The 27,953-nt window shown below is 38.6% G+C and overlaps 2 protein-coding genes and 2 long non-coding RNA genes across 4 annotated transcripts; 3 read left to right on the top strand and 1 right to left on the bottom strand.

Moving 5' to 3' along the window:
- Positions 1-4,259: 4,259 nt before the first annotated feature.
- On the top strand, positions 4,260-5,803 carry LOC149391327 (uncharacterized). The gene is made up of 5 exons (XR_016300337.1): positions 4,260-4,880; positions 4,974-5,082; positions 5,196-5,466; positions 5,565-5,689; positions 5,769-5,803. It is a non-coding gene; the product is annotated as an uncharacterized LOC149391327 (long non-coding RNA).
- A 1,008-nt stretch (positions 5,804-6,811) lies between these two features.
- LOC149391326 (uncharacterized) lies at positions 6,812-13,344 on the top strand. The gene is made up of 10 exons (XR_016300145.1): positions 6,812-7,205; positions 7,307-7,539; positions 7,618-7,787; positions 7,968-8,082; positions 8,894-8,930; positions 9,027-9,078; positions 10,837-11,082; positions 11,647-11,864; positions 12,451-12,563; positions 12,754-13,344. It is a non-coding gene; the product is annotated as an uncharacterized LOC149391326 (long non-coding RNA).
- A 7,894-nt stretch (positions 13,345-21,238) lies between these two features.
- LOC149391325 (premnaspirodiene oxygenase-like) lies at positions 21,239-23,305 on the top strand. The gene is made up of 2 exons (XM_089620490.1): positions 21,239-22,130; positions 22,504-23,305. The coding sequence occupies exons 1-2, from the start codon at positions 21,243-21,245 to the stop codon at positions 23,122-23,124; spliced, it is 1,509 nt and encodes a 502-aa protein (XP_089476616.1). The 5' UTR covers positions 21,239-21,242; the 3' UTR covers positions 23,125-23,305.
- A 212-nt stretch (positions 23,306-23,517) lies between these two features.
- DNMT2 (DNA methyltransferase-2) lies at positions 23,518-26,366 on the bottom strand. Its single transcript, XM_089620491.1, has 10 exons — positions 26,265-26,366; positions 26,032-26,142; positions 25,654-25,747; positions 25,444-25,562; positions 25,209-25,331; positions 24,834-25,128; positions 24,625-24,719; positions 24,362-24,427; positions 24,222-24,286; positions 23,518-23,894 (listed from the first exon to the last, which is right to left on the bottom strand). Exons 1-10 carry the CDS (start codon positions 26,310-26,312, stop codon positions 23,816-23,818), a joined length of 1,095 nt encoding a protein of 364 aa, XP_089476617.1. The 5' UTR covers positions 26,313-26,366; the 3' UTR covers positions 23,518-23,815.
- Between the last annotated feature and the right edge of the window lie 1,587 nt (positions 26,367-27,953).

Raw genomic sequence — 27,953 nt, 5'->3', positions numbered from 1 at the left:
GAGTTTTGGGGGGACCCGGGCATATTCCCTCAACCACTTGGGTCAGCCCCAGCTGCCATATTATATTTAAAGTAATAAAAAAGACTTGCACTAATTCAAAATCACAAATTTTACATATATAAATAAGGATGAGATGTTGCTAATATTTGAAAGCCTAACCATAACGTAGTTTATTACTATTAAATGCCAATAAATAATTTACTACATAAATACATGAAGAGGGTGTGATTATAATTGTTGTACATTAAGCTAATAATTCAATAGAGTAACCTTAATCGACGTTGATACAAAATAATTAAGCAGCTAAGCTCACACCATTCATGATTCGGAATTGCAACAGAATCGAAGAAAGAGAGTTAAAAAATCTCATAGATATTAAAAAATGTATAAAAACAAAACATGACTGGATGTTATATACCACTTTAAAATATCATTAGTGTATAGAATTTTTCAGAGGGATATACATATAAAAAAAATATAAGATTCAGTGTGAGTTTTGCAAAATTGATAACTAAGATGGCATGTATAGATGCATATTATTTTTTCAACTCTAAAAAATATCACAGCTTAATTTTGAGAAATGAAAGTCTAATATGTTTACGTCTGGTAATTAATTATGAGATCTTATAAGTGGATCATGTGAATTGTCAATGTATTGTGTTTCAAATGGAAAATGTTAATAAAAGGATTTATAGAAACATAATTTCCAGCATAGGATCAAAAGTCGCAACACCATCGTTGGATCATAAACCTGATCTAACGGCGAGAAGAAAGAACAGGAAATTAATTTGACGCGGAGAGCTAAATTAATGCTGCTGGGCTAGTCATTTGAGCTAAATTATAGCCGTTGGTGTATATCTTGGGGTGAATCGTATTATAAGACAGATTACAACCGCTGGATCAAAATATAATCTAACGGCGAGGAGAGAGGGGAAAGGAAAAGGGAAAGTTAATTGGAGTCCAAGTTTCTGGTGGTATATAAAAGAGGGATCACCGGCGTGTAAACTGCGATTTAGGGTTTCACCGTCTCAAATCATTCGTTCCCAGCCATTCCCTCTCTGCCCCGTCGCCAAACCTCGACGCCGTCGCCGACCTCATAAAAAATATCGCCGGTCCTCAATGTTCGAATATCGGGTACTTCAATCTTCTGCCGAGACTGGAGTGGTGGTGCCGATCTGCGGTGTGTCCGGAGGCCAGGTCGCGCCACCACCACCAGATCTCAGCCCGACCGGCGAGCTTCTATCGGTTCTCCGGAGGTGGTAATCGGGCTAAAAGCGCGGGTGGAGAAGCGAGATTGGCTGTGGATGCAAAAGTCCCTTGACCCGTCCCTTCCAACATCGTATGTCCGATCGTCGGCGCCGAGCCCAGTCGAAAGGTCGCCATGTTCGGGTTGCGGGTACTCCTCTTGGAGTTGGTGGTGTTGATCTTCCAGATTGCACCTCCTTTAACCCGTCCGGCGTGAAATGGCGATCTAGGGTTTTACGGCACCGTCGCATCTCGTTCGTTCCCAGCCATTCCATCTCTGCCCCGTCGCCAAACCTCGATTCCGTCCCCGGAATCGCCGTGACCTTAGCAAGAAGCTCGCCGGTAACGGGAATTTCAATCTTCTGCCGAGACTAGCGTCGTTGGTGTCGATCTGCGGTGTGTCCGGAGGCCAGATCGTGCCACCACCACCAGGTCTCAACCCGTCCGGCGAAGCTTCTACCGGTTCTCCGGAGGCGGCTATTGGGCTAAAAGCGCGGGTGGAGAGCGAGATTGGCTGTCCCTAGACCCATTCCTTCCAGCTTCGTCGGTGCCGGAAAAACCCTAGAAAGAAAAGCTAAAACCCCTCTCCCGATCCAACTCGTTTCGTTAGTTCCTAGTCTTTCCCTCTCTGCCTTGTCGCCAAACCTCGATTCCGTCTCTGGCATTGCAAGGCCGATCGTGACCTTCGCAAGAAGCTCGCCGGTTCTGATAACGGGTACTTCAATCTTCTGCCGAGACTGGTGTTGGTTGTCTTGATCTGCGGTGTGTCCGGAGGCCAGTTCATGTCACAACCACCAGATCTCAGCCCATCCGGTGAGCTTATGTCGGGGCTCCAGAGGCGGTTATTGGGCTAAAAGCGCGGGTGGAGAGCGAGATTGGCTGTCCCTTGACCCGTCCCTTCCAGCTTCGTGGGTGCCGCGAAAACCCTAGAAAGAAAAGCTTAAACCCCTCACCCGTTCTCAGTTTCTCTTATTCTTTTCGTTTCGGCTCCCTGACTCGCCCTGCCATGAATCCACTAAGTCGTCTTCAGTATCACGAGCCCTCCCTCTTTTTATATTTTTGCTAATTCTTACTGAAATTGTCTTTAATTGTAGATTTGTTGTTTTTTGTTGATTCAGGGTTTAGAAATACACTCTGTTACCATTTTGAATTTACGCCGAGTCTCCAGCCCGATCAAGAAATTGAAGCCGAGGAGCACTATCTTGTCTACCGGTATACGTGAACACTATCTTGTCATATTAACTGATTTCTATATGCTGCTTTATTATGAATTGTATTATCTATTACCTTTATCGATTGCTTCAAGGAAGGGCAAACTTGACCTCCCATTGTCATCGAAGATGTGGTCGGTCTCCCATAGTTGACTGCTCGCTAAAGCTCGTTTGATTTGGTGATGATACCCCGGAATCAAAATCCCTGATGCTCTCAAGAACCTTATTTGTGGCGGGGTGACTCCCAGGTTAGCACATAAGACATTATCCAATTTATCACAGTGTATCTGTTATCATATGTAATTAACCATGTTCTAATTCATTTTATTTATTTATTTTGGGCTTGATGCGATATTGAACTAGGCTAGCGTGGCACTTTGCTGAACGTCCCTGGGATGACGGACTTGGGGCTTTGGATCCAAGCTTTTTGTTATTCGAAGCTCCATACTTTTTCGCTGTGAAGGTATATCGTGTAGGAAGGAACACATTTCATGGTTTGAGTCGAGAGCACTTCTGGGAGTTATGACCCTGCACAAGGTATGTGTAACAATCATAAAGCTAAGAAATGGTGTGACCCGTTCATTCCACTGGTTGGAAGATATTCCTCTTGGAGGTGGTGATATTATCTGCCAGATCGAACCGCCTTTAACCGGTCCGGCTGGTGGATCACGGCTTCCGATGGGACTCCAGTGCCACAATGAAATCAAGCGAGAGTTTTCGTGAAAACCCTAGAGAGAAAAGCTAAAACCTCTCAGTTAATTAGTGTCGGTTCGACTCAACCATGGCACTCCTCGGCCCGCCCCGCCCCGCCCCACAGTGAATCCTCCAGTATCACGTGTTGTCCCTCTGTTTTTTTTTTTTTGCTAATTCTTTCTGAAATTGCTTGTAATAGTTGATTTGTTGTTTGCTGATCCAGGGTATGGAAGCACACTCTGTTGTTGTCATTCCCTGTTGTCGCGACCCACAAGGATGCTGTCTCAGGAATCTTATCGATGCCTTTCAGTATTTGAATGAAAGGAAGATGAGTAGAAGAAAGGGAAGAAGAATACAATGTTGACATATAAGAAGCATAGACAAGAATTTTGTAAACAGTAAATCTTTTTTTTTTTTTTTTTCCCTTTTTGTGTAATGGTTTCTAACCCGAAATCTTTACACAGGCTCGAGAACCTCATTTGTTCTGGGATGACTCCCAGGTTAGTATGTAAGACAATAATTATCCGATTCCTGATCAGTGTATCTATTATTGTATGTAATTGACCATGTTCTAATTTTTTTTATTTTGCGCTAGTGCCCATGTGTCTAGCTGGGAACTTTGCTGAACATCCCAGTCTAGCTGGGCACTTTGCTGAACATCTCTGACATGAAGAAGGACTTGGCTTGGATCCAAGCTTTTTCTTATTCAAAGCTGCCCACTTTTTTTTGCTGTAAAGGTATATCCTGTAGGAAGGAAAACATTTAATGGTTCGAGAGACCTAGTCGAGAACATTTCTGGGAGTCTTGACCTGCAAAAAGGTGTGTGAAACTATCATAATCTCAGTACTGATGTGAGAATTTATGTTTGTTTAGTGTGTTTTTTTTGTTCCAGGTGAAATTATGGCTTCGAGTTTTGGACAATCCCGTACCAGACCAGTTGGAGAGTACCTATTCGATCCTTTGCTGAGAACTACAAGGAGATTTCTGTGCCTTTGATTTATGAAACTTTAAAACCTGTGTTTCACGGTACAATGTCAGTCAACTTATTACCTAGAGAGATGTAACCTGCAAAAGAAAAGAAGTATATATCCTTTATAAGAATTTCGAAACGCAATGTTAGGAATAGTTGTTCATTGAGGGACATAATGTTATCGACACGTTTTTTTCATGTTGGTGGATTTTATAACCTCTCTCAAAATTCAAATTTAATCAAAAGGTCTTTTCAAATATGCTCTTTGTAGATCATGGATTGGTCTTTTGACACGAAGGTCCAGTTTGACAAGACCAGCCTCCTCGTCGGTTAGGAGCACTATTCAAGGACAGAGCGTGATGAGGAATATCGTCGGTTATATTTTTGCTAATTCTTTCTGAAATTTTCTTTAATTGTAGATATGTTGTTGTTTGTTGATTCAGGGTTTAGAAACACACTCTGTTACCAGTTCGAATCGAAGTGGGTCACCAGCCCGATCTCCCTCCCTGCCGTCGCCGCCCGAAGGACGCTGTCTCAGGAGTCTTGTGATGCCTTTCAGTATTTCTATGCATTTCTTTTTCTTTTTTGCCCTTTTATGTATTTGTTACTATCTCGATATCTTTAAGCAGAGTTGGCAAGAAGAATTTCTTCGCCATCTCTATTGCGAATGAGATCGGCGCGCTTTGTAAGGAAGGTCGGATCGAGAAGGACTGCAACCTCATACGAGAAATTGAAGCCGAGGAACACTATCTTGTCTGCCGGTATATGTGAACACTATCTTGTCTTATTTTCTGATATCTATAAGATGCGTTATTATGAATTGTATTATCTGTTACCTTTATCGATTGCCTCAGGGAAGGGCAAACTTGACCTCCCATTGTCATCGAAGAGGTGGTCGGCCTCCCATAGTTGACTTCTCCCCGATACTCTCAAGAACCTTGTTAGTTCCGGGGTGACTCCCAGGTTAGCATGTAAGTCATTATCCAATTTATCAGTGTATCTATTATCATATGTAATTAACCATGTTCTAATTCATTTTATTTATTTATTTTGGGCTTGATGCGATATTGAACTAGGCTAGCATGGCGCTTTGCTGAACGTCCCAGGGGATGACGGACTTGGGGCTTTGGATCCAAGCTTTTTGTTATTCGAAGCTCCGTACTTTTTCGCTGCGACGGTATATTGTGTAGGAAGGAACACATTTCATGGTTTGAGATACCTAGTCCAGAGCACTTCTGGAAGTTATGACCCTGCAAAAGCTGGCATGTTTACAAGTTCCTTAGGTCACAAGGCTTCATGTCGTCTTACGACACGGCTCATCAGTACACCGATGCAGATGCCCACAAGGTTGGTTCGCAAAACCATTTTTATATTGGTAGATGTCCATATTTATTTATTTTTTCTTAAAATGTTCTGATTTGAAATAAATGTCTTTTTTTTTAAAGTGGGTTAGTCATCGGAACCATCGCGGAACGTTTGCGGGGTCGATTCATTTGGCTTCTCAATCCCAACGGTTATAAGAAGCTCCTTATAGACTATTTGGACCGAAGCAGTCTTTGGCATGTTTAAGGTCAGTTTGATTATTTTACATTCTGTTTTATTTCTCTCTATAAATGTTTCTAGTATTCATTGTGTTTTTTTGTTTTCAGTATCTACTACGCAGAGCTTCACTGACAGAGCACGACGCGATCTCTGTCTCTAGAATGAAGTCTGTTAATTTACACTAAAACTTAATAAGCTTGATGTTTGTTTGGTTTCCAAAGCTGAATTTGATTGGACACTGCTATGGACTAAGTAATGAAGACAAAGGACCTGTGGGATCAAGCTGATGATTTCGAAGAATTTCAGGTAAAAAAAAATGAATGATTATATTTGTGAGTGACATTAGTTTATATTGACATAGTTGATCAGAGAACAACAAATGTGTAAAATACTTATAAAGTTGTACAGGTGTTGAATTTCGTAGAAGTATATCAAGAACCAAGATGTCACAAGCATGCTAGAATAGTTCAGAGACTAGTTGTGCTGAGATCAAATTAAAATCTATCCAGACGGGTCATTCCCTGCTGTCGCGACCCACAAGGATACTCCGACGGCCCGCTTGAAATACAGCAAATACTCCGACGGCCCGCAAGTCTCCAGCGAATATGCCTCGCCGCAGCAGAACCTCGGGTCCCCCAGCGCCTCGCACGCGCTGCGGCATGCCACGCGCCCCTGCCGCCACCCTGAGCCCCGCCAGGCACACGCCCCGCCCCGCCACGTGGCACCACCACGACTGGGAGGTTGAACCTGTCCACCAGGCTCACGTCAAAGAAGTCCAGCCCCTCCAGGCTGTTTAGCGTGAACTCCACCAGTGTCACCGGAGCCGCAGTCGGCGGTGAGGCACGCGAACCTTCCACCGAGTCTCGACCGCAGTGCGTGCGGGCCAAGAATCGGCCAGACCACTTCGGCGAGGCTGGGACTGCTCAGGTATGACGGGTAAGAAAACCATTTGAATTTTGGGTATTGTTCGCAGGTATGACGGGTATGGTTGGGCTTCCATCGGATCGGGCCATTGCTGATGATGAAGAATGATTGAGGTCATTTTTCGTGAATTAAAGGATCATAAAAAAAATCAGTTTTTTTTTTTTATTTTTTTTTTACTAGGAAGTTGCTAATGAGAAACTTATTTCCCTAGTTTTTTTATACTACACCTAAAGATGAGAGTGCACTTAAATCTAACTAAGCCATATGGAACTTGTAAATTGTATTCTAGCTAACAAATAGTTAATAACTTGTAATTAGCTAAATTGATGACGTGACAATTTAGTTAATAATAAGAGTATATGTGAATAATATCTTCTTTTATTTGCTGTTGGTTTCTACAAGCGGCGTTGTTATGAATTGCTTAGTAGTTACCTTTACCAATTGCCTCAAGGAAGGGCCAACTTGACCTCCCATTGCACATAGTTGGAGCGCGTCATCGAAGAGGTGGTCGGCCTCCAGAGTTGACTACTCGTAGAAGTTTGTTCGCTTCGGTCATGAAACCCTGGAATCAACATCACCAATGCTCTCAAGAACCTCATTTGTTATGGGATGACTCTCAGGTTAGTAGATAAGACAATAACTATCCGATTTCTGATCAGTGTATCTATTATTGTATGTAATTGACCATGTTCTATTTTTTTTTTTTTTTTTTTTGCGCTAGATGCAACATTGAATTAGGCTAGCTGGGCACTTTGCTGAACATCCCAGTCTAGCTGGGCACTTTGCTGAACATCCCAGACATGAAGAAGGACTTGGGGCTTTGGATCCAAGCTTTTTCTTATTCAAAGCTCCCCAGTATTTTTGCTGTGAAGGTATATCCTGTAGGAAGGAACACATTTCATGGTTCGAGAAACCTAGTCGAGAGCATTTCCGGGAGTCATGACCTGCATAAAGGTATGTGAAACTATCATAGTCTCAGAACTGATGTGAGAATTTATGTTTGTTTAGTGTGGGCCTTTTTTTTTGTTACAGGTGAAATTATGGCTTCGAGTTCTAGACAATTCCGTACCAGACCAGTGGGAGAGTACCTATCGATCCTTTGTTGAGAACTAATAGGAGATTTCTGTGCCTTCGATGATTTATGAAACTTTGAAACCTGTGTTTCACGGTACAATGTCAGTCAACTGATTACCTAGAGAGAGGTAACCTGCACAAGAAAAGAAGTATATACCCTTTATAAGAATTTCGAAACACAATGTTAGGAATAGTTGTTCATTGAGGGACATAATGTTATCGACGCATTTTTTTTCATGTTGGTGGATTTTATAACCTCTCAAAATTCAAATTTAATCAAAAGGTCTTTTCAACTATGCTCTTTGTAGGTCATGGATTGGTCTTTTGAACACGAAGGTCCAGTTTGACCAGAAGAACCTCCTCGTCGGTTAGGAGCACTATCCAAGGACAGAGCGTGATGAGGAATCTCATTCAGCTTTTGAGGTAATTTGTTTGTATATCTATGTGTTTGAAATCTGCTTGTTTAATAGCCATGTATCCTTCTATGTGTTCATCACACGAAGTGGAAGAGGAAGACATGTATTCTTCTCTTAACTCTGTTTTATTGTCTTTGTTTAGGCACTCATCTTCTTAATCTGCTTGTTTAATTTGTTGCGTTACTAAGATAAGAGATGGGAACTATGTAAAGCACTGAGTTTTACATGTACAATTATTTTTGTTTGAAAGTATTATGCTTCATCTCACAAAAGGAGTTCACAAACTAAGCAGTTTTCACTTCTCATTTCAAACAAAAATAACTGTAATTTGTTTTGGGGACGGAAATTCCTTCTGAGATTTTTCCTGAACTAACTTCAGAAATAAAAAGAAAATATTCCTTATGAATATGAATATCAAGTGAGATTATTCTCTTGTACTGTCGTTTTTTTTTTTTTTTTTTTTTTTAATTATTTGATTATTTCTTTCATTTGTTGATATCTCAATGGGCATGTATCATGGGATTTACAAATATGCGGGTAAATGTGTTAGATATAGCATGGTTCAAAATTTGTACTATAAGGCCTAGGCTTTATATCCCGTTGGCCTCTAGCTAACGTCTGACTGAATCTTACTAATACTGTTGTCATTATGCCGAATAAATACGCGATATTCTACACGTCACTTTGTCTATGTTTTCTAAACAATCTCTCGTCTTTGTGGAATATTTCATGGAGATACTAGCTTATGGATTCAAATTTGCGTTGTTAATTCATCATGGTGGAGGTGAAGATGTGATATAGCGATTCTCTCGTGACAGGAAATCTGGCCGGAATTGGAGATTCAGTGCAAAGCAGGTTGGATCCTCATTTGAAAACTGTTCTTGTCAGCTTTTGGACGCCAATATATCTTCAAGTTTTCAGAGATTTATTAGTTCTGTCTCACTGCTTTAGGACTCGGGATTTCAATGGCGTTGGGAGGATCACTTCACTCAATTTTCAAAAGGTCTAAATAGGTTGGTATTTTTCCCTTTTGATTGAGCCGAAGCAAATCTGTTGCGATCACCTCTGCCTATGTGACAAATTAAAAGTCTATATATGAAGTTATATCAAAGCATAGGCATAACCCATATAAAGAAAAAAAATCATGAATGGCACCAGGGGTGATAGAAAGTTTTGCTTTATTTTTGTAGAAAAAGAAAGTTAAATAACCAGACATTATGTAAAGTCATGATAACATAGCTAACCCCTGACACATTTATCTTCTCCGTTTATGAACCTCCGTCTAGCTCGATTCTATTATGATGTACTTTATCTGTACATATTTATTTTGTATTGGCTCTTTTTAGTCGGAGCGCTTTGATATGTGTTAGTCCTAATCGATCTCTGGTTCTTTTATTTATTTATTTACGAGTGTTAATGTAGCACCGAATAAACTTACATTGATGTGTTTTCAGTTACTTCATGTGCCTTGATGACTACAGTACCATTTCTCTTATGCCTTGATGACTCAGTTTCTTATTGTGTTTTCATACTTATACTTTGAAGTGATTTTGTTGCCAATTTTACTTTTATATTTTGTTGCCTCTTTTTAGTTGAAGCGTTTTGATCTGTGTCAGTCGGAGTCGACCTCTGGTTCTTTATTACTTCTTTTCAATTGGTATTGTTGCACTGGAACATAGAACTCAACAGTGATGTGTTTTTCCTGTTTTATTTTGAGCAAGACGTGAATGGTATAGAATCATTTATCTTATGCCTCGACGAATTAGTTTCTTCACGTGCTTTGCTATTTTACCTCTACTTTGAAGTGATTTTATTGCCATTATCCAATATGTTGCTTCTCACAGTAACTAGTTTGCTCAAAATAGATACATTATTATCAGCATTCGTATCAAGAATGAAAACTGAGGATGGATAGAAGATATTGTGGGAAGGAAAACTGTAAGTTCTAATAGCCCAAGGACTCTCTATCTCTACTTCTTTATAGTATTCTATGATGTTTTTTAGCTTCCAAGGCTTCTGAAACCTTGCGCAGGGCCATGTGAGTGGCTCCCCGAGTATCTCATTTTTGTTATAAAATTGTTAGAATAGGGCTTCAACTTAAGATTTCTTTTAGTAAGCGTGACCTTTGATGGGTAATATTTTTACTGAATTCCTTTCTAATAATAAAAAAGTGGTATTTGAGCTATTGCTGTGCTTTTCGAGTCTGGAAGGAAATTCACATTGAGAACATAAGATAGAACATATTAATATCAATAAATTTAGGTATATTCTACTTTGATATTGATCGAATTATCTTCTTAGTTTTCTTATATTATTTATATATGAAGGTATTTTCCTTTGTAAGCCTTGTAGATTGTCTTGACCTTCCTTTGGTTGGTAGGGACATATAACTGTTTTTTTTATTTATTTATTTATTTATTTTTATATTCTTCTATGATGTAATCCCTCATGCTCTTACTTACAATAATAATATCGACACTTGTGGCCCCAAGTTTCTATATTTATATGTGCATAATTTTATACATAGTTAAGGTAACAGGCTCATGAAAATCCTTTGTATCAGTATTAGCTACTGTTTTTCTATGGCATCAAAACCTTAAAGTAAGATCACTACTTTATTAGCTGAGTGATGTCTCGGTGTGCTTTTAATTTCAATTCTTGTGGTATTACTCTTTTGCAGATATGGTCAAGACACAAACCCAATGCATTTGAATTTTGCAATTTTTATGGTCGGTTGATTTTCTGTGAAGATGGTATATAGGCTTGCCTTTATCTCTTCTTTCCAGATGGTCTGGGTCAGTTTATAGCAAGCCGAGCTGATTTATTTCTATGGGCTTCTTCTTACTCAAGCGTGACATATCTTCATGGATTGGGCCTCTGTTTCTTTTCGTAACTTCCAGAGCTGACTTTATACATGAAAATTAATGACTTGTTGCGGTAAAACAGCCTTGATGCATTTATTGCGAGGCCATCCTTGAATCGGTACAGAAAGCTCTCTCTGACTCAGGTCAACTCTAAATTCTCATTATATATATATATATATATATATTACTCTAAATTTTATTTACAGCTGTGCAAATGCTGCAACGTTTTTTAAAATATTGTCGAAACTGTTGATCCACGTTTGTTGAAAACTGATATGTGCAAGTGAAACTATAAACCTAGATCATAAACAAAATCGATGACGTTGAAAATGCAATATATATATATATATATATATATATATATATATATATATATATATATTTTAAATGCAATTACATATGATTTCCGAGCATTTTCGATTTTACCTTCTAGCTTACTAACCTGTGTATGCCCTTAAAAGTTTTTATTTTTTTATTTTTTTTTTTATGAATACCTAATACCTCAGCAGATTTAGTAGAAGGGTAGTTTCTTAAAATGAACTAATTTCTCCTGACATGATTTACATATGTTTCTAATCTGTGAATTTAAATATTGATGTACGTCAAGTAATCTCTCTAGATATCTTATTCAGAATCTAGGTCTGTTTTCTAATCATAAAAGGGAATGTGAAATAAAAGTCAGCTGCTCTTTTGATGCCAAAATTTAGGGAATGAACGAGGAGTCCATCTAGCGAACCATCTTGACCCAGACACGAGCGCAGTGATGGTGGTCATAATATCCCACAAAGTGACTGTGCAATATCTTGTGAAGGACACTAGCGCGGTGAAGGTCGCTCCCCTGCATCCGCCGTTAGGGACATCAAGATGCCGTTCGAAGTGGCGTCGGTGAACGGACAAGGGCAAGACGAAGACGGAGACGGAGGAGGTAAGTAAGTATATAAAATAAAATTGCAGCCAAATTGAAAATTAAAATTATATTTCATTTTGCACTTCAACAATTTTGTTGAAATTTTCAGCCTGTTAATATAAGATTCTTGTTTTAAAAAAATTTATATATATTTTGCAAATCAGTCGAGATTGCACAATTGTTTAGAGAACTAGTTCAAGGATTGGGATGCAGTTTCTGTAAGGTATTGGTCTCTGTGAGGTTGCTCATGTGCGAGGTGGTATATTTCCTTTCATGTTTATTTCTCCGTCCAAGATGGTCTGGCATTTATACCGAGTGATGTTGATTTGTTCTTTATATTGGGTTTCTCTTATGTAAGGTTCTTGCAATCCTAGTGCGACACTTGTTGCGCAATGGATCAGTGGTTGGAATTTATTTGGTTTCAGTGTCTTCAGGATTTTTTCTTCTAAGTTTGTCTGTAAGGATTTCTCCCTCTGGCGAGTCACTATGGTATTAATACTCCAACAGGTTTATGTAATGTTTTTGGTTGCTTATATTTTGGGACCATGCATTGACCGGGATGGTGTATTTGCTTATCTTAAATTCATCTCTCTGGATATTTTAGGTCTAATGGTGGAAGCTGGGATGTTCTGGTCTATAAATAAAAACGTTTCTTTCAGAGGCCGGGCTTCTTTTTTGTTATAAGGGATTTGAATGAGTGGTTGATGCTACTTTTTGGTGAGTACTAATTTCTTTGGCTGAGTTACCGTTCTTACTTGTACCCCTGGTTGTCTCAAATAGTCGTTTCATGGGTGTGAGGATGGGTATAATTTGTGATTTGCCATGTGTATAATCTGTGATTAGCGAATTCTGATATGAGAAAACTATTTGTTTCTGCGCATGGCAAACTATACTCGTTTTTGGGTAGTCCGCTAGATTACCGTCACAACATGCTTGGATTAGAAAGGTTGGAATTTATTGGTTGCAGCATCTTCAGGGATTATTGGTTCTCAGTTTTTCTGTACGAATTCTTCCCTCTGACGAGCCACTATGGTATCAGTTCTCCAAGGGCTTATGTCATTTGTTTGGTTGCTTATATTTTGGGACCGTGTATTGACATCTAGGGACTTATATTTTTGTTTGATTGCTTATATTTTGGGATCGTGTATTTTTCTTCTGTTAGCTCATCTCTCTGGATAGTTTTGTTTATTTTAGCAGCTGGTACTAGCTGTTTATTTCCCTATATTTTAGGTTTAATGGTTGTAGCTGAGTTGTTCTGGCATATAAATGGATGCATATTTTCCAGAAGTCAGGGTTTCTTTTTTGGATCTATGGGATTTGAATGAATTATTGGTTGACGCTTCTTATTGGTGAGTACTGATATGCATTGGCTGAGTTACCGTAATTACTTGTACTTTGGCTATGATATTTGGATCCCTGGTTGAATCGAATAGTCATTTTCTAGATGTGAGGTTGGGTATAATCTCTGAACGGCAAATTCTGATATGAGAATTATTTGTTTCTGCGCATGGCAAACATATTCGTTATTTGGAGATTCGCTTGATTACCGTCACCACCATGCTTGTCAATGGTTTTCGTGGATCTCGTTTTGGGGTTTTTGTTTCTTATCGGAGCAGTCAGCGGGTTTAGAGTATTTGCGTCTCTAGGAAGTTCTTCTCAGATAGGCTCATAGGTGTTTCAGTGTTTAAGTCGAGAAATGTCCCCTTGTGTCTATTTTCTTTTTTGGGGTTTTTCCCGAACAACCACTCTTGTAATTGGCATTTGCAAGATCTTAATATAAAGGTGTTCTCGTTTAAAAAAAAAGAGTAAGTTTTTATTCTCGGTCTTTGTGGAGGTCAAGTATCAAATCGCTTATGTATAATGTATATACTGATTGTTTTGCTTTACCATTTTATGTTATGCTATATCACTACTACAAATTAACATATTGGGTGCTGAAGGGTATTAGGTGCGACATGTCGCACCTAATGCCTTTTGCTACGGGTTATCCGGTGCGACGCCGTCGCACCTAATGTCGCACCTAATAATCTTTTAGGTGCGACATTTGAAGTATTCGGTGCGACATTCGTCGCACTGGATAACGTTTTTTGTCCCAGTGTATATTAGTTATAGATGTTGTAAGTAGACCCCTTTGTAGTATCTATTGATTCGTCCATTTTTTGTCTGGTTTCTATGAATTTGCCCGTGATAGTACTTTAAAGATGTAGCCTTATGGATGTATTTTGAGCTTGTACTCTTTATTATTTACGTAGTTTACTTTCTATCTAATGGGTTGTCTGTTATTTGTGTGGTGTGTGGCTTTAAATACTTTTGTATCATTGAATCTCTTATACCTTATTCACTTGTTCTTTATAATTGAATCTCTTAGATGTATAGAGTATTGATTGTTTAGCTTTACTGTTTTATTTTATGTTATATATATATATATATATATATATTAATTATATCGTATGGATATTGTAAGTAGTGTATGTGATTCTTTCATGCAATTTCTTTTTTTTGTTTTTCTGGTTTCTATGAATTTGCACGTGATATTACTCATTATTCTGTACTCTTATTTGTGTATGTGGCTTTAAATATTTGTTTGTTGTAAATACTTACCTTATGTGATATGATTCTTAGTCTACACTGCTTTATGTTTTTGTCTTCCTAGGCAATACTTTTTATTTCTGAATTATGTGCTTATGTGTATGATTGTCATCTCAGTTTCTTATTGTTTTTTTTTTTCTTAACTTGTGATTGAAAGTTGTAAGTGTGATGATGTCTAAATAGATGGTTGTTGACTGTCTCATATGATGCTAGATTTCCATCATGTGTTGTTAGGGACTTGGAAATTTGTTTACCTTTCGTTAACATCTTATATTTATCTCGTATGTCAATTTTGGTTATTATTTGCTCTCGTCTGCCTTCTTATCTGTTGGGCTTGCTCTGTTGAGCTTGCCATCTTTTTTTATGTCTGTTATGTGTGAGGCTTTTTTGTTGTGTGTGTGTGTGTGTGTGTGACGGTGAGATGATGTATTTTATTTAATGTCTACCTCACGGTGTGTTTCTATGATTTGTATGTTTATTCAGTAAACTTTATATGTTGTGCTACTTTTTGGTTTGCTCTTAGTTTTAGAATGCCACTAACTGTATAAATATATAGGGACTTCTTTAGTAGACAAACCTTTTCTTCATCTCCTGGGGCAATGAACTCTTCAGGTTGTTGCATGTAAATCTGTTCATCAAGTTTTCTATGCAAAAAGGTTGTCTTGACATCAAGATGTTCTAATTCACGGTCAAACATAGCTGTTAGTGATAAGAGTATTCTTATTGAGGTATGTTTGACAACATGGGAGAAGACTTCATGATAATCTATCCCCCTCACTTTGGAAAAACCTTTGGCTACAAGCCTGGCCTTGAATCTAGCACTTTCCACTCCTGGAATGCCAGGCTTGAGTTTGAAGATCCAGCTATCCTCTTTCTTTCAGGTCTTTTGACAATATCCTAGGTTTGGTTCTTGTGTAGAGAGTCCATCTCTTCCTGCATGGCCATCTTCCACAGAGACCATTCCTTGCATTTCTTGTCTTCATGAAGATTGCTTGGTTCTTCTTCCGAAATGAGACTAGCAGACACAAGGGTAAAAGCAATGAGATCAGCTTGAGCATACCTTGTATTTGGTTTGCTGATCCTTTTTTCTCTATCCCTTGCAAGGACATAATCCATTAGTTGTTCTGCATGAGGGTCAATGCCATCTGCAAATGTGTCAAAGGCTTGATCTTCATCTTCATTTCCTGGCATAGCTCCAAGATCTTCTTCAGCAGCTCCACCTTGATCTGTGTTAGGTGTTTCTGAGCCAATCTGATCTTCAGAATTTGCTTCACTATCAAAACATGTGGTTATTGATGTATTTGTGTCAGGTTGTTCTTGGTTGTGGCTTTGTAGAAGACTCCTTCATTGAACCTCACGTCTCTTGATATCATACATTTCTTCTCCTCTAGCAGCCACACTTTGTACCCCTTGACACCATCAGGGTAACCTAGGAAAACTCATTTTCTTGCTCTGGGATTTAGCTTTCCTTGACTGGTGTGGACATATGCAAAACAGTCAAAAGGCCTCAGGTGTTCATATATAGTGTTGTGTCCAGACCATTTCTTCTCTGGGACTTCAAAGTCCAGGGCAGCAGATGGTGACCTGTTGATCAAGTAACAAGCAATAAAAGCTGCCTCGGCCCAGAAAGATTTAGGTAAACCAGAATCAAAAAGCATACATCTCACCTTGTTCATAATGGTTCTGTTCATCCTCTCAGCCAAGCCATTTTGTTGAGGGGTGCCTGAACAGGTGTGCTTTCTTGCAATTCCTTGTTGTGTGCAGTAAGAATCAAATTCTTCATTGCAAAATTCCAGACCATTGTCTGTTCTTAGCCTCTTTATCTTTCTCTCAGTCTGAGTCTCTACAAGTGCCTTCCACTCCAACAATTTGGTGAATGCCTGGGCTTTAGTTTTTAGAAAGTAGATCCATACCTTTCTTGAGAAGTCATCAATAAAGGTGATGAAATACTGGCATTTTGAGAGAGAAAGGGGAACATTTGGGGAGCCCCACAAGTCTGAATGTATGTAGTCTAGAGTGCCTTTGGTATTGTGGATTGCCTTTGGGAACTTTAACCTGTGAAATTTGCCAAGAACACAGTTTTCACATAGTTGAAAATCAGACAAACCAGTTACCTTTAGGACTCCTTGCTTATTGAGTTCAGTCATCCCTTGAACACTCATATGTCCAAGCCTCATGTGCCACATATCAGCTTTCTCTGGCTTCATGTTGATAGTGCTAGCTTCTCCACTTAAGGTCACCCTCTAGCACATATAGCCCATGTTCGAGTTTTCCCTTCATCACTTGGAGTACCCCTTTGTAGATTCTGAGAGCTCCACCTTGACTATTGAAATTGTAGCCCAGAGCATCAAGAGTACTTAGAGAGATTAGGTTTCTCTTGAGGTTTGGAATGTGTTAAGTTCCATCAGACATCTTGAGAATAATAGATCCAAGGCTAATGACATCACAACTGTCATTGTTTCCCATGAGAACTTTTCCACCTGTGTAATCCTGATAATCACAAAAGAAATCATTTCTTGGGATCATATGATAGGTACATCTTGTATCAAGAATCCATTGTTCTTGTGGGTCAGTATTTGAATATAAAAGAACATCACATGTGTCAAGACCATCAAGGATATTTGCAACATCTTCACTTTGGAGTTGTTATTCTTCTTTGTCTTTCCATCCCCTTGAGTCTGTTTCTTTTTTTGGGCAGTTCCTCTGGTAATGGCCTTCTTTGTTGCAATTCTAGCAAGTAACTGTTGTTGATGAAGGATCTCTGGACTTTGACCTTCATTTGTTCTTGCCATTTGATTTCTTTTCTGGTCTTCCTCTGACATGAAGTCCTTCTGATGCAGCCTTGTTGGTCTTGCCACTTGATTTCAGATCAAGCTCTTTTGAATAGGCAACACTGATCACCTCATCAAGAGATAGGGCCTCATTCCCATACTTAAGAGTATCTTTCAGTTGCTCATAAGGCTTTGGATGCGAGTTCATGAGGAAGATGGTCTGGTCTTCTTCATCTATCTTCACCTCTAGACTTTCCAGATCTGAAATCAACTTGGTAAAATCATTGATACTATCATCAACACTTTTACCTTCATCCACTTGAAACTGTAGAACTTTGTTTCAGATAAATCCTCGAGGGAAGAGTCTTTGTCATGTAGAGCTGCTTGAGCTTTAGCCACATTGCAACGGCTCATTTCTCCTTGATCCCCTTCCTCAAGACTTGATCGCCAAGACTCAGGATGATGGTGTTTCTTGCCCTCTTAATGACATCTGCTTTTTTTTCGTCTGACATTGTCTATGGCATTTTGGCGAGTCCTTTCAGAGCGTCATCGAGCCTTAGGATTCCCAAATGTGCTCTCATCTTTTCTTTCCATAGCAAGAAATCATTCTTTCCATCAAACTTCTCGATATCGGACTTGAATGTAGACATTCTTCGCAGATCTTGAAATCTCTGATGCTAGGTCTGAGAAAGCTTTGATCGCGTCTCGTGTTCGATGATGATTGCGCTTGATTTGGGTTTGATCGGTTTCGACTTCCTCAACGTGGCTTCGCGGTGAGGCTCTGATACCAGTTTGTTGAAAAAAAACCCCTAAAACCAAGACCAGATAGCAATTTGAAACACACGGAAATAACTTGCGATGTAAGCAATCAAAGGAACAAACAACAAACGAAAAGAACATAGCCAGATTTTATCATGGTTCAGATCTAATTCGGTACCTAATTCAGATCTAATTCCACTATATTCAATCGGATATTACAAGAAGATCAATCGAACACCGTCGAGACAAAAAAAACACTCTAGATCACCAAGCCTTGCTTGTGATTCTCTGTTTTTCTCTATCTCTCTTCTCTCATAATCTCATGAATACAATATTGAATGAATGACTTGCTAACGCAGGCGATTACAAGAAGTTTTAAAGCATGAACCAGCGATGACGTGTCGCGCAAGCTATCTCAAGGTAGTTATAACTAACTTGATGCTGATGCCGACGTGTCCTTGCTGATGTGGCATTGCATCCTGCTTCACAGTAAAGATTTAAAAGAGCCCACTCTTACTGTATTATTAAGGAGCAGTCTTGTTTATTAATAAGGCATCACAATTCACATGATTCACATCCCCAAACGATCATTTGATTTGCTAGAATGCTCATGTATTCATAATTATGAATTGTATCATTATAAGTACATGAAATGATGCACCAAGATGTACACCAAGATTCTTGGTACAAAAGAAACACAACAAACTAGTTCTCATTCTTCTTAAATGAGTTGACCATGGGAAATAGAGTAAAAAATAATATTATCAGTCTATAATTAAGACCTTGTTGCTTTATATTTGGGTTAGGTTAAGATGATGGATTTTGTAATTTCGAAGTTGTTTCGAATTGAATACTATAAAGTTGATTAACTAACATTACATAGAATTTCACATGAAAGTATTGACAAACAAAAATGGCACAACAATTATCTCGTGAATAATTAAGTTCCGAGTTAATAAGTTGACGAGCACTTAGATAAACTAAGCAAAATTGTATCTAAGTATGTACGAATCTAAAAGCCTTTGCTCTTGTTGAGTCGGAAAGTGCTAAGTCATATTCAAATGTAAGTTATACGGTGCAGCAACGGCATATAATTTGTTTGAATGGAAAGTTTTATGCAAATATTGGACATGGGAGACCCTTTAATGCGCCTGTATCTTGTGAATGAAGTCGGAGTCGAGAAGCGGGCACGTTGTTTGTTCAAGATTTCAAGGTACTTTTCCATGATGTCAATGATGAGTCTATGAATCCTCTGATCATCAAAGTTAGGGAATTTTCGGTAACCAAGTGTATTTACTGGTTGAGATAAAATGCAAGTAGTGGGAAAAAAAATTAATATCATTGTTAGTCTCTACCAGTCTTTTTGGTTTTTTTAACTGTCAGGAAATGCAAGATCCGTGATCGATTTGTCACAAAACTTGTATTTTGTGACCAATTTGTCACAAAATCATGTGATTGATTTGTCACAAAATCCTATTTTTCGTGATCGATTTGTCATAAAATCTTATATTTCGTAACAGATTTATCACAAATAATTCTATTTATGACTGATTTGTCGCAAAATCTAGGATTTCGTGACAAATTAGAATTGAAATCCTATGTTTCCTAAATAGCATTTTATGATAACTTTTTTTAGGTGAGACCTTTTGCAATAGACAAGTAAAAGATTTTGGACAAGCATAGAGAACACCATGGACTCCATACTGACATGCCCATGCTGGGAATTGCAAGGAAATTTATTTGTTTGTGCCCATGTGATTGCAGCTTGTCATCTTTGCCACCTACTTGTTGAGTAATCCATCCTCAAAGAAGTGTATTATAGTTCATCAAAGTCTGAGTACATAGCAAAACGTGACACTTTTATTGAACACACTCCAAGTAATAGTTTCCTATTATTTCACAAGAGCCAGTTATGTACTAAGCTAATACGAGACAAGAGATCTGAATTCATTTTATTTTTCAAAACAAGTTTGTTATAGTAGAAAACCAGACACATGTTGATTTCTTCAATTATGAAAACCAGAACGACCAAAAAAATTCAATGTGGATAAGAAGAACGGTGTGTTTAGTACCTCTTTCAATGTTATAGTAGAATATAAAGAAGATAAATCCCAAAATGGATTCAATTATAACTTAAATGTCAAAATCACAAATTTAGACTAAAGAATATTGCCCCAAGAGTATTGAACAAAGAGCGATTTCATCCCGGGAATGTGGCGGCCTCAAAATTAGGGAGGGCAGGCACATCACCATGGTCGAGAGCAAGGTCTCCTTAGTCACTTCCCTCGAAGGTCCGACGACGGGATCGGCAGGGTCGCGGGTCATAAAGAGCCATGAACCTCCAAGGGTTTTCTTTTTCGACTTGGTTGGGAGCGACAGAGTTACGATCGGAGTACAAAGTGGTGGTGAAGTAGCGTAGAAAGGATGAGTCTTTTGGGTTCGAGATAGAAAGAAGAGTAAGGAGTGAGAGGATTATGTGTGTGCGTGTGCGTGTTTTTTTTTTTCTTATTTAAAATAAGAGGGAAAAAGTGGGAAGGGCATAAGGGTATTTGTACACCTTCACTTTAACAAGTAATACGGATTTTTGTTGGATTTGAAAAGTGAGTTATTTTAATGAATGGAGCAGTTAGGCTAGTACCTTAATAGCTCATTCTCATTTTAAAAAGTATTTCAAATTTCATTTTATCAAAACAAATAGCCGATCATCCCAGTAAATTAAATTGATTTTTTAATAAAATGAAATTTGTGTTAGAATCTTAAAGGAAACTAGTGCAATGACTAATTGCAACAAATTCATGTTTTACTAATACGTATATGTCAAAATTCCAATACATTTTTGTTCTTAATTAATCTCTGATATATTTCTTATTTTATCTCGCTTCCACCAATATTTGATAAGTTCAATAGTATATTTCATGTTCACCAATAACGTTTTTACAAGTGATAATTTAATATAATATATCTGAAAAAAAAACCATAATAAAATATATATTTATATTCATGCTCATGCAAAAAAAAAATACTATTTTTTATTTATACATATAATATGGAACATTTCTCTTAGATTAAATAAATGCAAAGACTTTTCAAAAGACATTGGCAGAGGCCACACCTCGTGCATCAACTGGATCCGGCCACGCAATCTATTCAAGCCAACGATTCAAACGCGACGACTTGAACAGTCTAAGTCAACGTGTTGCCAAAACTGATAATATGATGAAGTGAGTAATGCTACAATAAGAAGAGTGAAATTTACTAATAATCTCCCATCATCATCATGGACTTGCTCGCGTACTCAATCTCCACCGTAATCCTCGCAGCAATCATTTCCAAGCTATTCAACCATTATTATTCCAGAATCACAAGGCTCCCACCGGGTCCGACGAAGCTACCCGTAATCGGAAACCTACACAACCTCATCGGAGCTTCACCGCCGCACCACACTCTCCGGCGGCTCTCCCGAGAGCACGGCCCGCTGATGCACCTCCAGCTCGGCGAGTCGTCCACGCTCGTCGTCTCCTCCGCCGAGCTCGCCAGGGACTGCATGAGAACAAACGACCTGTCCTTCGCCGACCGCCCAAAGCTCGTCGCCATCGAGGTCTGCTCCGGAAGCTGCGACAACGTCTCTTTCGCTCCGTACGGACAGTACTGGAGGCAGATGAGGAAGCTCTGCGTCGTCGAGCTTCTGAGCAACAAGCGCGTCGCGTCGTTCTCTTCCGTCCGCGAAGAGGAGGTTCTGAGCCTCCTCAGATCGATATTCCGATCTTCTTCTTCTTCTGGGGCTGTGAATCTCACGGAGGGGCTTCTGGGGCTGATGAGCAGAGTGGTTTCGAGAGCGGCGTTCGGGAGCAAGTATGACGTGGAATCTGCTGCCTCGCTGGCGTCGAAGTTCAAGGAGTCGATCCGATTGGCGGCGGGTTTCGGGATCGCCGATCTCTACCCGTCCCTGAAGATCTTGCGGGCGCTGAGTCCTTCGTTGGCGAGGGCGAAGAAACTGCACGCCGAGATCGACGGAGCTCTTCAGAGCATGATCGACGAGCACGATTCGGAAACGCTCGCGGGGACGGGGATCGAAGAAGATCTCGTTGATGTTCTTCTCCGGCTTCGGAGATCTGGTGGCCTTGAGATTCCTATCACCATGAAGCACATCAAAGCTACCCTCTCTGTAAGAATCTATGTCATATTAGTTTGGAAATTTAGTTATTACCTGCAAGTATTACCTTTTTTTGTCCGGAAATTTAGTATTAAATAGTGAGTCTAATTCAATTTATATGTACCAAAATTTAAAATGTTAAAATGTACGTACAGTTTTACGTCTTTAAACACATAATTTTCCAAAAAAAAAAAAAAAAAAAAAAAAAAAAGCTGCTGATTTTTTAAAGTAAATGTCTATTAACCAACAGGTGTAAACTAATTAATACATATATTTTATAAATATTACGAAGCTTAAATTATGTATTATAAATTATTTTTGCGTCTTCGTTAAATAGAAACGAATGAAAAGGAAAACGGAAGAATTGATAATGTAAATTTGGCAGGACATGTTTGCTGGAGGAATTGATACAACAGCCACGACAGCCGAATGGGCTATGGCCGAAATGATGAGAAATCCGAGGGTGATGGCCAAAGCACAAGCCGAGATTAGACAAGTTCTGAAGGGAAAGAAGATCATCAAAGAATCGGATATTCAAGGGTTGAGTTACTTGAAGCTTGTCGTCCAAGAAATCCTAAGGCTACACCCTCCGGTCCCCTTGTTACTCCCGAGAGAGTGTCGAGAGCCGTGCGTGGTTCAAGGCTACGAAATCCCGATAGGAACAAAAGTCTTGATCAATGCTTGGGCGATCGGACGAGACCCCGAGTACTGGGACGACCCTGAGACTTTCTATCCGGAGAGATTTGTGAATAGTTCCGTAGATTTCAAGGGGAATAACTTTGAGTACGTCCCGTTCGGTGCCGGGAGAAGAATGTGTCCGGGGACGATATTCGGTTTGGCCATTGTCGAGCTCACTCTTACTCAGCTTTTGTACCATTTTGATTGGAATCTCCCGGATCAGATGAGACCAGAGAATCTCGACATGACTGAGCTCTTCGGCGTAACAGCCGGCAGAAAGTTCGACTTGGAATTGATGGCTGTCCCTTTTATGCCACTCGAAGAGTGATATAATTATATGTTTGTTTACTCGTTGTATAATCTTACGGTTTAAGATGTACTATTGGGATACTATTTAGGATTTAGGAGAGCAATTTCCAGTGATAACTCACGGAATTATGCTTCAAAAGTTGCAGGGATAGTAACTCTGTGGCTTTACCATTGATATTTTATGAGCTCGATCTTTCATACTGGTTCATCTCTCAACATGGTTGATAATTTTATATATTAATCGACTTATTTATAATATATTATTTAGAGATTTTGATAAAAACCCAAAACCAATTCTGAAAATTTTAAATAAAATGCTGAAATCAAAGGGTATTTGTGTTTTATTATGTGCGGATGTGTAAGGTTATGTAAAGTGTCAAAACAACGAAGCAAAGAAATACTGGAAAATTCATTTCCTGTAATTCAACTTCTGAGATGACCAATAGGAAATTACTTGAATTAAATGTACAAAAATAGAGTATAAGATAAACTTTTAAACTAAATGGTGGTTGCAAATCAGTTCTGTGTGATCTATTTATTATAAGATCTAGGTTAATGTAATTAGAGAAAAATATTGCAAATCAAAAAATGAAAAGAAAAAAAAAAGCTTAAAATAAAAATGCGAGTAATTCAAAGTTGAAGAAATGTAAATGTCTACCAAGACAAATAACCGTTATGGCCAAAGACGATGACAAGTCTTGATGTAAATGTCACGGTGTTTCAGCAAATAAATATTGCAGTAGCGGAGCTACCACGGCCACACTTAGGCTGTTTCCGAGCAGCGCATAACTGAAAAAATACAAAATAAAACTTAGGAAAGACTAAAACAATATGTTTGCTTTTGGAATAGATCTCAGGCCATGGAATCAGGTCCTTTAAGCTAATCTCATTTTTTTCTCTTAGTATTAGTACGTAGTGGCAAATGTAACATTTTTATTTTCTAATTCGTCATCGTCTAAGTTCACGTATTTGTGGCATCATATTTTATGAGAATATAAGATTTAATGATAATAAAAAAGAAGTCCTATCCCTACATGACCCTAAACACCGAGATGACAAACTACAAACAAATCAAGAATTTGGAGAGGCGTATGATTATCGTAAGGGTTTTATTACCGTTGTCTAAGGCTTATCTGAGACGGAAAGTGAAACTCTCCAGGGAAAGAATGCAGATTCGCCACCTGATTTTTCCAAGGAAATAAAATTATCAGCAAAAAATTCATTACACAGAATGGAATGCAAAGAAATTGACGTACCTCTCTAGGGGTAAAGAATCTAAGACCTTGCTCCTTCAGCGATGACTCTTTACCCCTTTTCTCGGGCTGCATAACCATAATCTCGTCATTGACTCGTTACAAAAAACAAATAGAAAAAACAATGATATATAAATTAAAAAGAGAGCTTTTATGATAGTGCTATTAGATCTCAAAAAGATTGGATATCTAGCGACGATCCGATAACATTTGAGCCTGTGTTATCTCCTAAGTCATAACTAAATAATAATGTCACGGAAACTTACCATTACGGTTGCCAAAAGCGACCCAGTACCCTTAACGTATCGGTAGTAACTTTTTGTGAAACAACAACATCGCTTTGAATCCGGATACACAACATCTAAACAAGAGTTAAGGTTATTATTCTATCCAGGAACACGAGTCTACAAATCCAAATGAAAAAATAATATAAAATAAAATGGTAATACAAACGGTCGTTGTTAAAAAAGGATACCCATAGCATTTCCCCACCTCTCTATCAAGCTCAAAGGGACGGTATAATCTTCAACAGAACTCGTGTTATGTTCATTGCTATCACTTTCGGGAGTTCTAGAATCGTCTCTACTGCTCAGCTCGAGAAACTTTTCTATTGGCTCGCATGATTCAAGTAGCGCATCCAAGCTCTCTTGCGTTTGCTCAAAGTCGAAATTTGTCGCTTTTTTGTTAACTTGCCCAGATAATGGGCTCGAAGACCAAACAAGCTTATTATCAAATTGGGGGTTTTGAAAGGACAGAGGTTTCCTCTTTGCCTGCATAACAAGTACGCATGAGTTCAACCACACACTATAAAAAGTTATTTACGGAATCCTCAGAGAGAAAGTAGACTTACCAGACAAAAATAACGTGGCCGGGAATAAGGCACGCCGAACTGTAATGGGGTCAATATAAACTCCTGTGTTGCAAAACCAGCCTCTCCCAAAATATCTATCATTCTCGAATGTGTATCAGACGTCTGAAACAATATATTAAAAACCGACATTTTAAAAAAGTAAAAAAGAAAAACACCTAGATAAGCAAGAGAAAATATTTATTATTAGAGCCAAGCCAAAGCTTTGATTACAAACCTCGAACCCGACTACATTTTCGACAAACAACATGAGAGGCGGTCGTGAAATGTGTTGTATTAACGCGAGGATATTGAGAAACGAGAAAGCCCGAGGATCGTTGGATTGCTTCTGGAGACCTAACAAAATAAGTGAGAAGAAGATAAATGAGCTCTTCGTCTCGATCACAAAAAAAAAAAAAAAAAAAAAAAAAAAAAAAAAAAGTGTGACCTTGACGAGTGTATGGTTGGCAAGGAGGAGAGAGAAGCCAAGCTTGTGCCCCGTAACTATCAAGATCATCCGCAGTTAGGCTCTGAATATTTCCCTACCCGATCCCATATGTAACCAAAAATTAAAATTAAGTAATAAAAATATTTCATATGAGTTTGAACTTGCTTTGTTTTTTCGAACCTTTTCTAGGAATTTGAATCAAGTAATTCTACGGAACCTTGAAAAGGACTCAGAATTCAAAAACGAAACCTTGGCAGACACACAGTCAATGAGATTGAGAACAAACCGAGAAACATAAAATTTTACGCTTAACACACAGCACATCCTATTGAACCTGATAATTAGAAATTGAGGTTGAATTAATGAATAAAATGAAACCTGATAAGGACGGTGGCCAAAGTTGACTTCATAGACATCGTTAGCCATGTCGTTGATGTCAAAGGCTTCCACAACTTTAGCGGAGACTCCGGCTTTGGTCAGTGAATATCTCTGACCAAAAAAATAGTTCATTTTCAAACTCAAAAGTACACAAAATAAAAAAAAAAAAAAAAAAAAAACTATGCTTAGGTTATCGGTAAGTATGTATGTATAGTCGGAGAGGACAATAATACCATGCCACCAACGCCGCTGTAGAACTCAAGGACCCTCCAAGCTTCCATGGTGGCCTCACTGCACTGCTTCTGTAAGAAATAATTCGGTGTGGTTAGGACCACCGAGTCAAACGACAAACTTTTTTTTTTTTTTTTAAGAAGAAGAAGATGGGATTATTCCTATTCTATGACCTCCACAATGATTTTGGACCAAAATCAAATAAGTTCAATTTAATCCTAAATTATGACTATCTATTTTCTTTAAGTACAAAAATACCCTCAATAACTCACTGTAACTTTTTATTGACATTAATACAAATAAGTTCCAATGTTTATTGACATTAATTTAAATAAATAAAAAAAAAAGAAGACCAAACAAAATCCATAACAACTCAGTTACACACGGCAAAAAAAAAAAAACAGCATACACGGTCAAGTCTCACGGCCAAGTCCAAAACACGTCCAAAAATCAGCAAATCCATGGTAAATTCATCCAAAATTCGAAAACAGCCCAAATCAACAATCCCAAGCATAATTCCAAACACAAAATCGACTCACAATATCAACAATTCTCAAGATTATCAAAACCCCCAATTTCTAATGAACATACCCTAATTTTTCGGCCAAAATAATCAAAATAATCTCCGACGCTGAAGCTCCTGGGAACGACGGTCATGGCCGCCGAAGAGCAGCCCATGGCCATCCCGGCTACGGCGACCTCGAAGTGTCCGCCGGAACAGCCCGCCATGGATTCCGCGTAGAATTTCTGTGGTTTTTAAAGTTAAAAAATCAAAGAAAAAACGATTCTCGGGATTCTGGATAATTTTGAAAAGTTTCTGAATATTTCTGGGTTTTCATTGAAGATTTATTGACGTTGATGTCAATAAAAATGCATATTTATTGACATCAATGTCAATAAATCTTCAAATGAATTTTCCAGAATCGTTGAAGATAAATCTTCAACGAAAACCCAGAAACGTTGAAGATTTATTGACATTAATGTCAATAAAAATGCATATTTATTGACATTAATGTCAATAAATCTTCAACGTTTCTGAGTTTTCGTTGAAGATTTGATTCTGGATAATTTTGAAAAGTTTCTGAAAATTTCTGGGTTTTCGTTGAAGATTTATTTACATTAATGTCAATAAAAATGCATATTTATTGACATCAATGTCAATAAATCTTCAACGAAAACCCAGAAATTTTCAGATTTTTCTTACCCAATTCCTGTGTCCTCTTCCTTTCCCGGCGTTCGCTTCCCGGTCGGTCTCCACGGCGACGCGCGGCGTTCTCGTCTCCTCGGTGGGTTCTCTTCCTCTTCCTCCGCGAGCTCAACTCCGTCTCACTCTCACTCTCTCTCTCTCTCTCTCTCTCTCTCTCTCTCTCTCTCTCTCCCGAATTCTCGTTCTTCTTCTTCCTCGCTCAACTCGGCAACAAACCACGAGAACCCCAAACTAATTTTAGGGGTTTGAAACCCCCGTGATAAGCCTCGACGGAGTTCTTCTTCTTTTGGACGCAAGAGAGAGAGAGAGAGAGAGAGAGAGAGAGAGAGAGATTTTGAACGAAGAAGAAGAAGAAAATAAACGCAGAAGAAGAAAAGAAATAAAGGATAAAAAAAGCAATGAGAAAAAATTGAAAGAAATAAAAGGATAAAAACGTAATTGTGTAAAAAAGCAAGTCATGTTTTTGGATTAAATTAGAGATATT

The sequence above is a fragment of the Urtica dioica genome, chromosome 7, assembly GCF_054948205.1.
Source record: "Urtica dioica subsp. dioica isolate 48M chromosome 7, U.dioica_male_clone48M_v1_H2, whole genome shotgun sequence".
Lineage (NCBI taxonomy): Eukaryota > Viridiplantae > Streptophyta > Magnoliopsida > Rosales > Urticaceae > Urtica > Urtica dioica.
The sequence above is the reverse complement of the archived record's forward strand: the minus strand, read 5'-3'. Positions and strand labels throughout refer to the sequence as shown.

Coding starts and splice junctions, on each gene's coding strand:
- DNMT2 (XM_089620491.1), bottom strand. CDS start 26,312: ATGGAAGCTTGGAGGGTCCTTGAGTTCTACAGCGGCGTTGGTGGCATG. Junction 25,332..25,443: donor AAAATGTAGTCGGGTTCGAG/GTTTGTAATCAA, acceptor ATATTGTTTCAG/ACGTCTGATACACATTCGAG. Junction 25,129..25,208: donor GGCCACGTTATTTTTGTCTG/GTAAGTCTACTT, acceptor CTTGTTATGCAG/GCAAAGAGGAAACCTCTGTC.
- LOC149391325 (XM_089620490.1), top strand. CDS start 21,243: ATGGACTTGCTCGCGTACTCAATCTCCACCGTAATCCTCGCAGCAATC. Junction 22,131..22,503: donor ACATCAAAGCTACCCTCTCT/GTAAGAATCTAT, acceptor TAAATTTGGCAG/GACATGTTTGCTGGAGGAAT.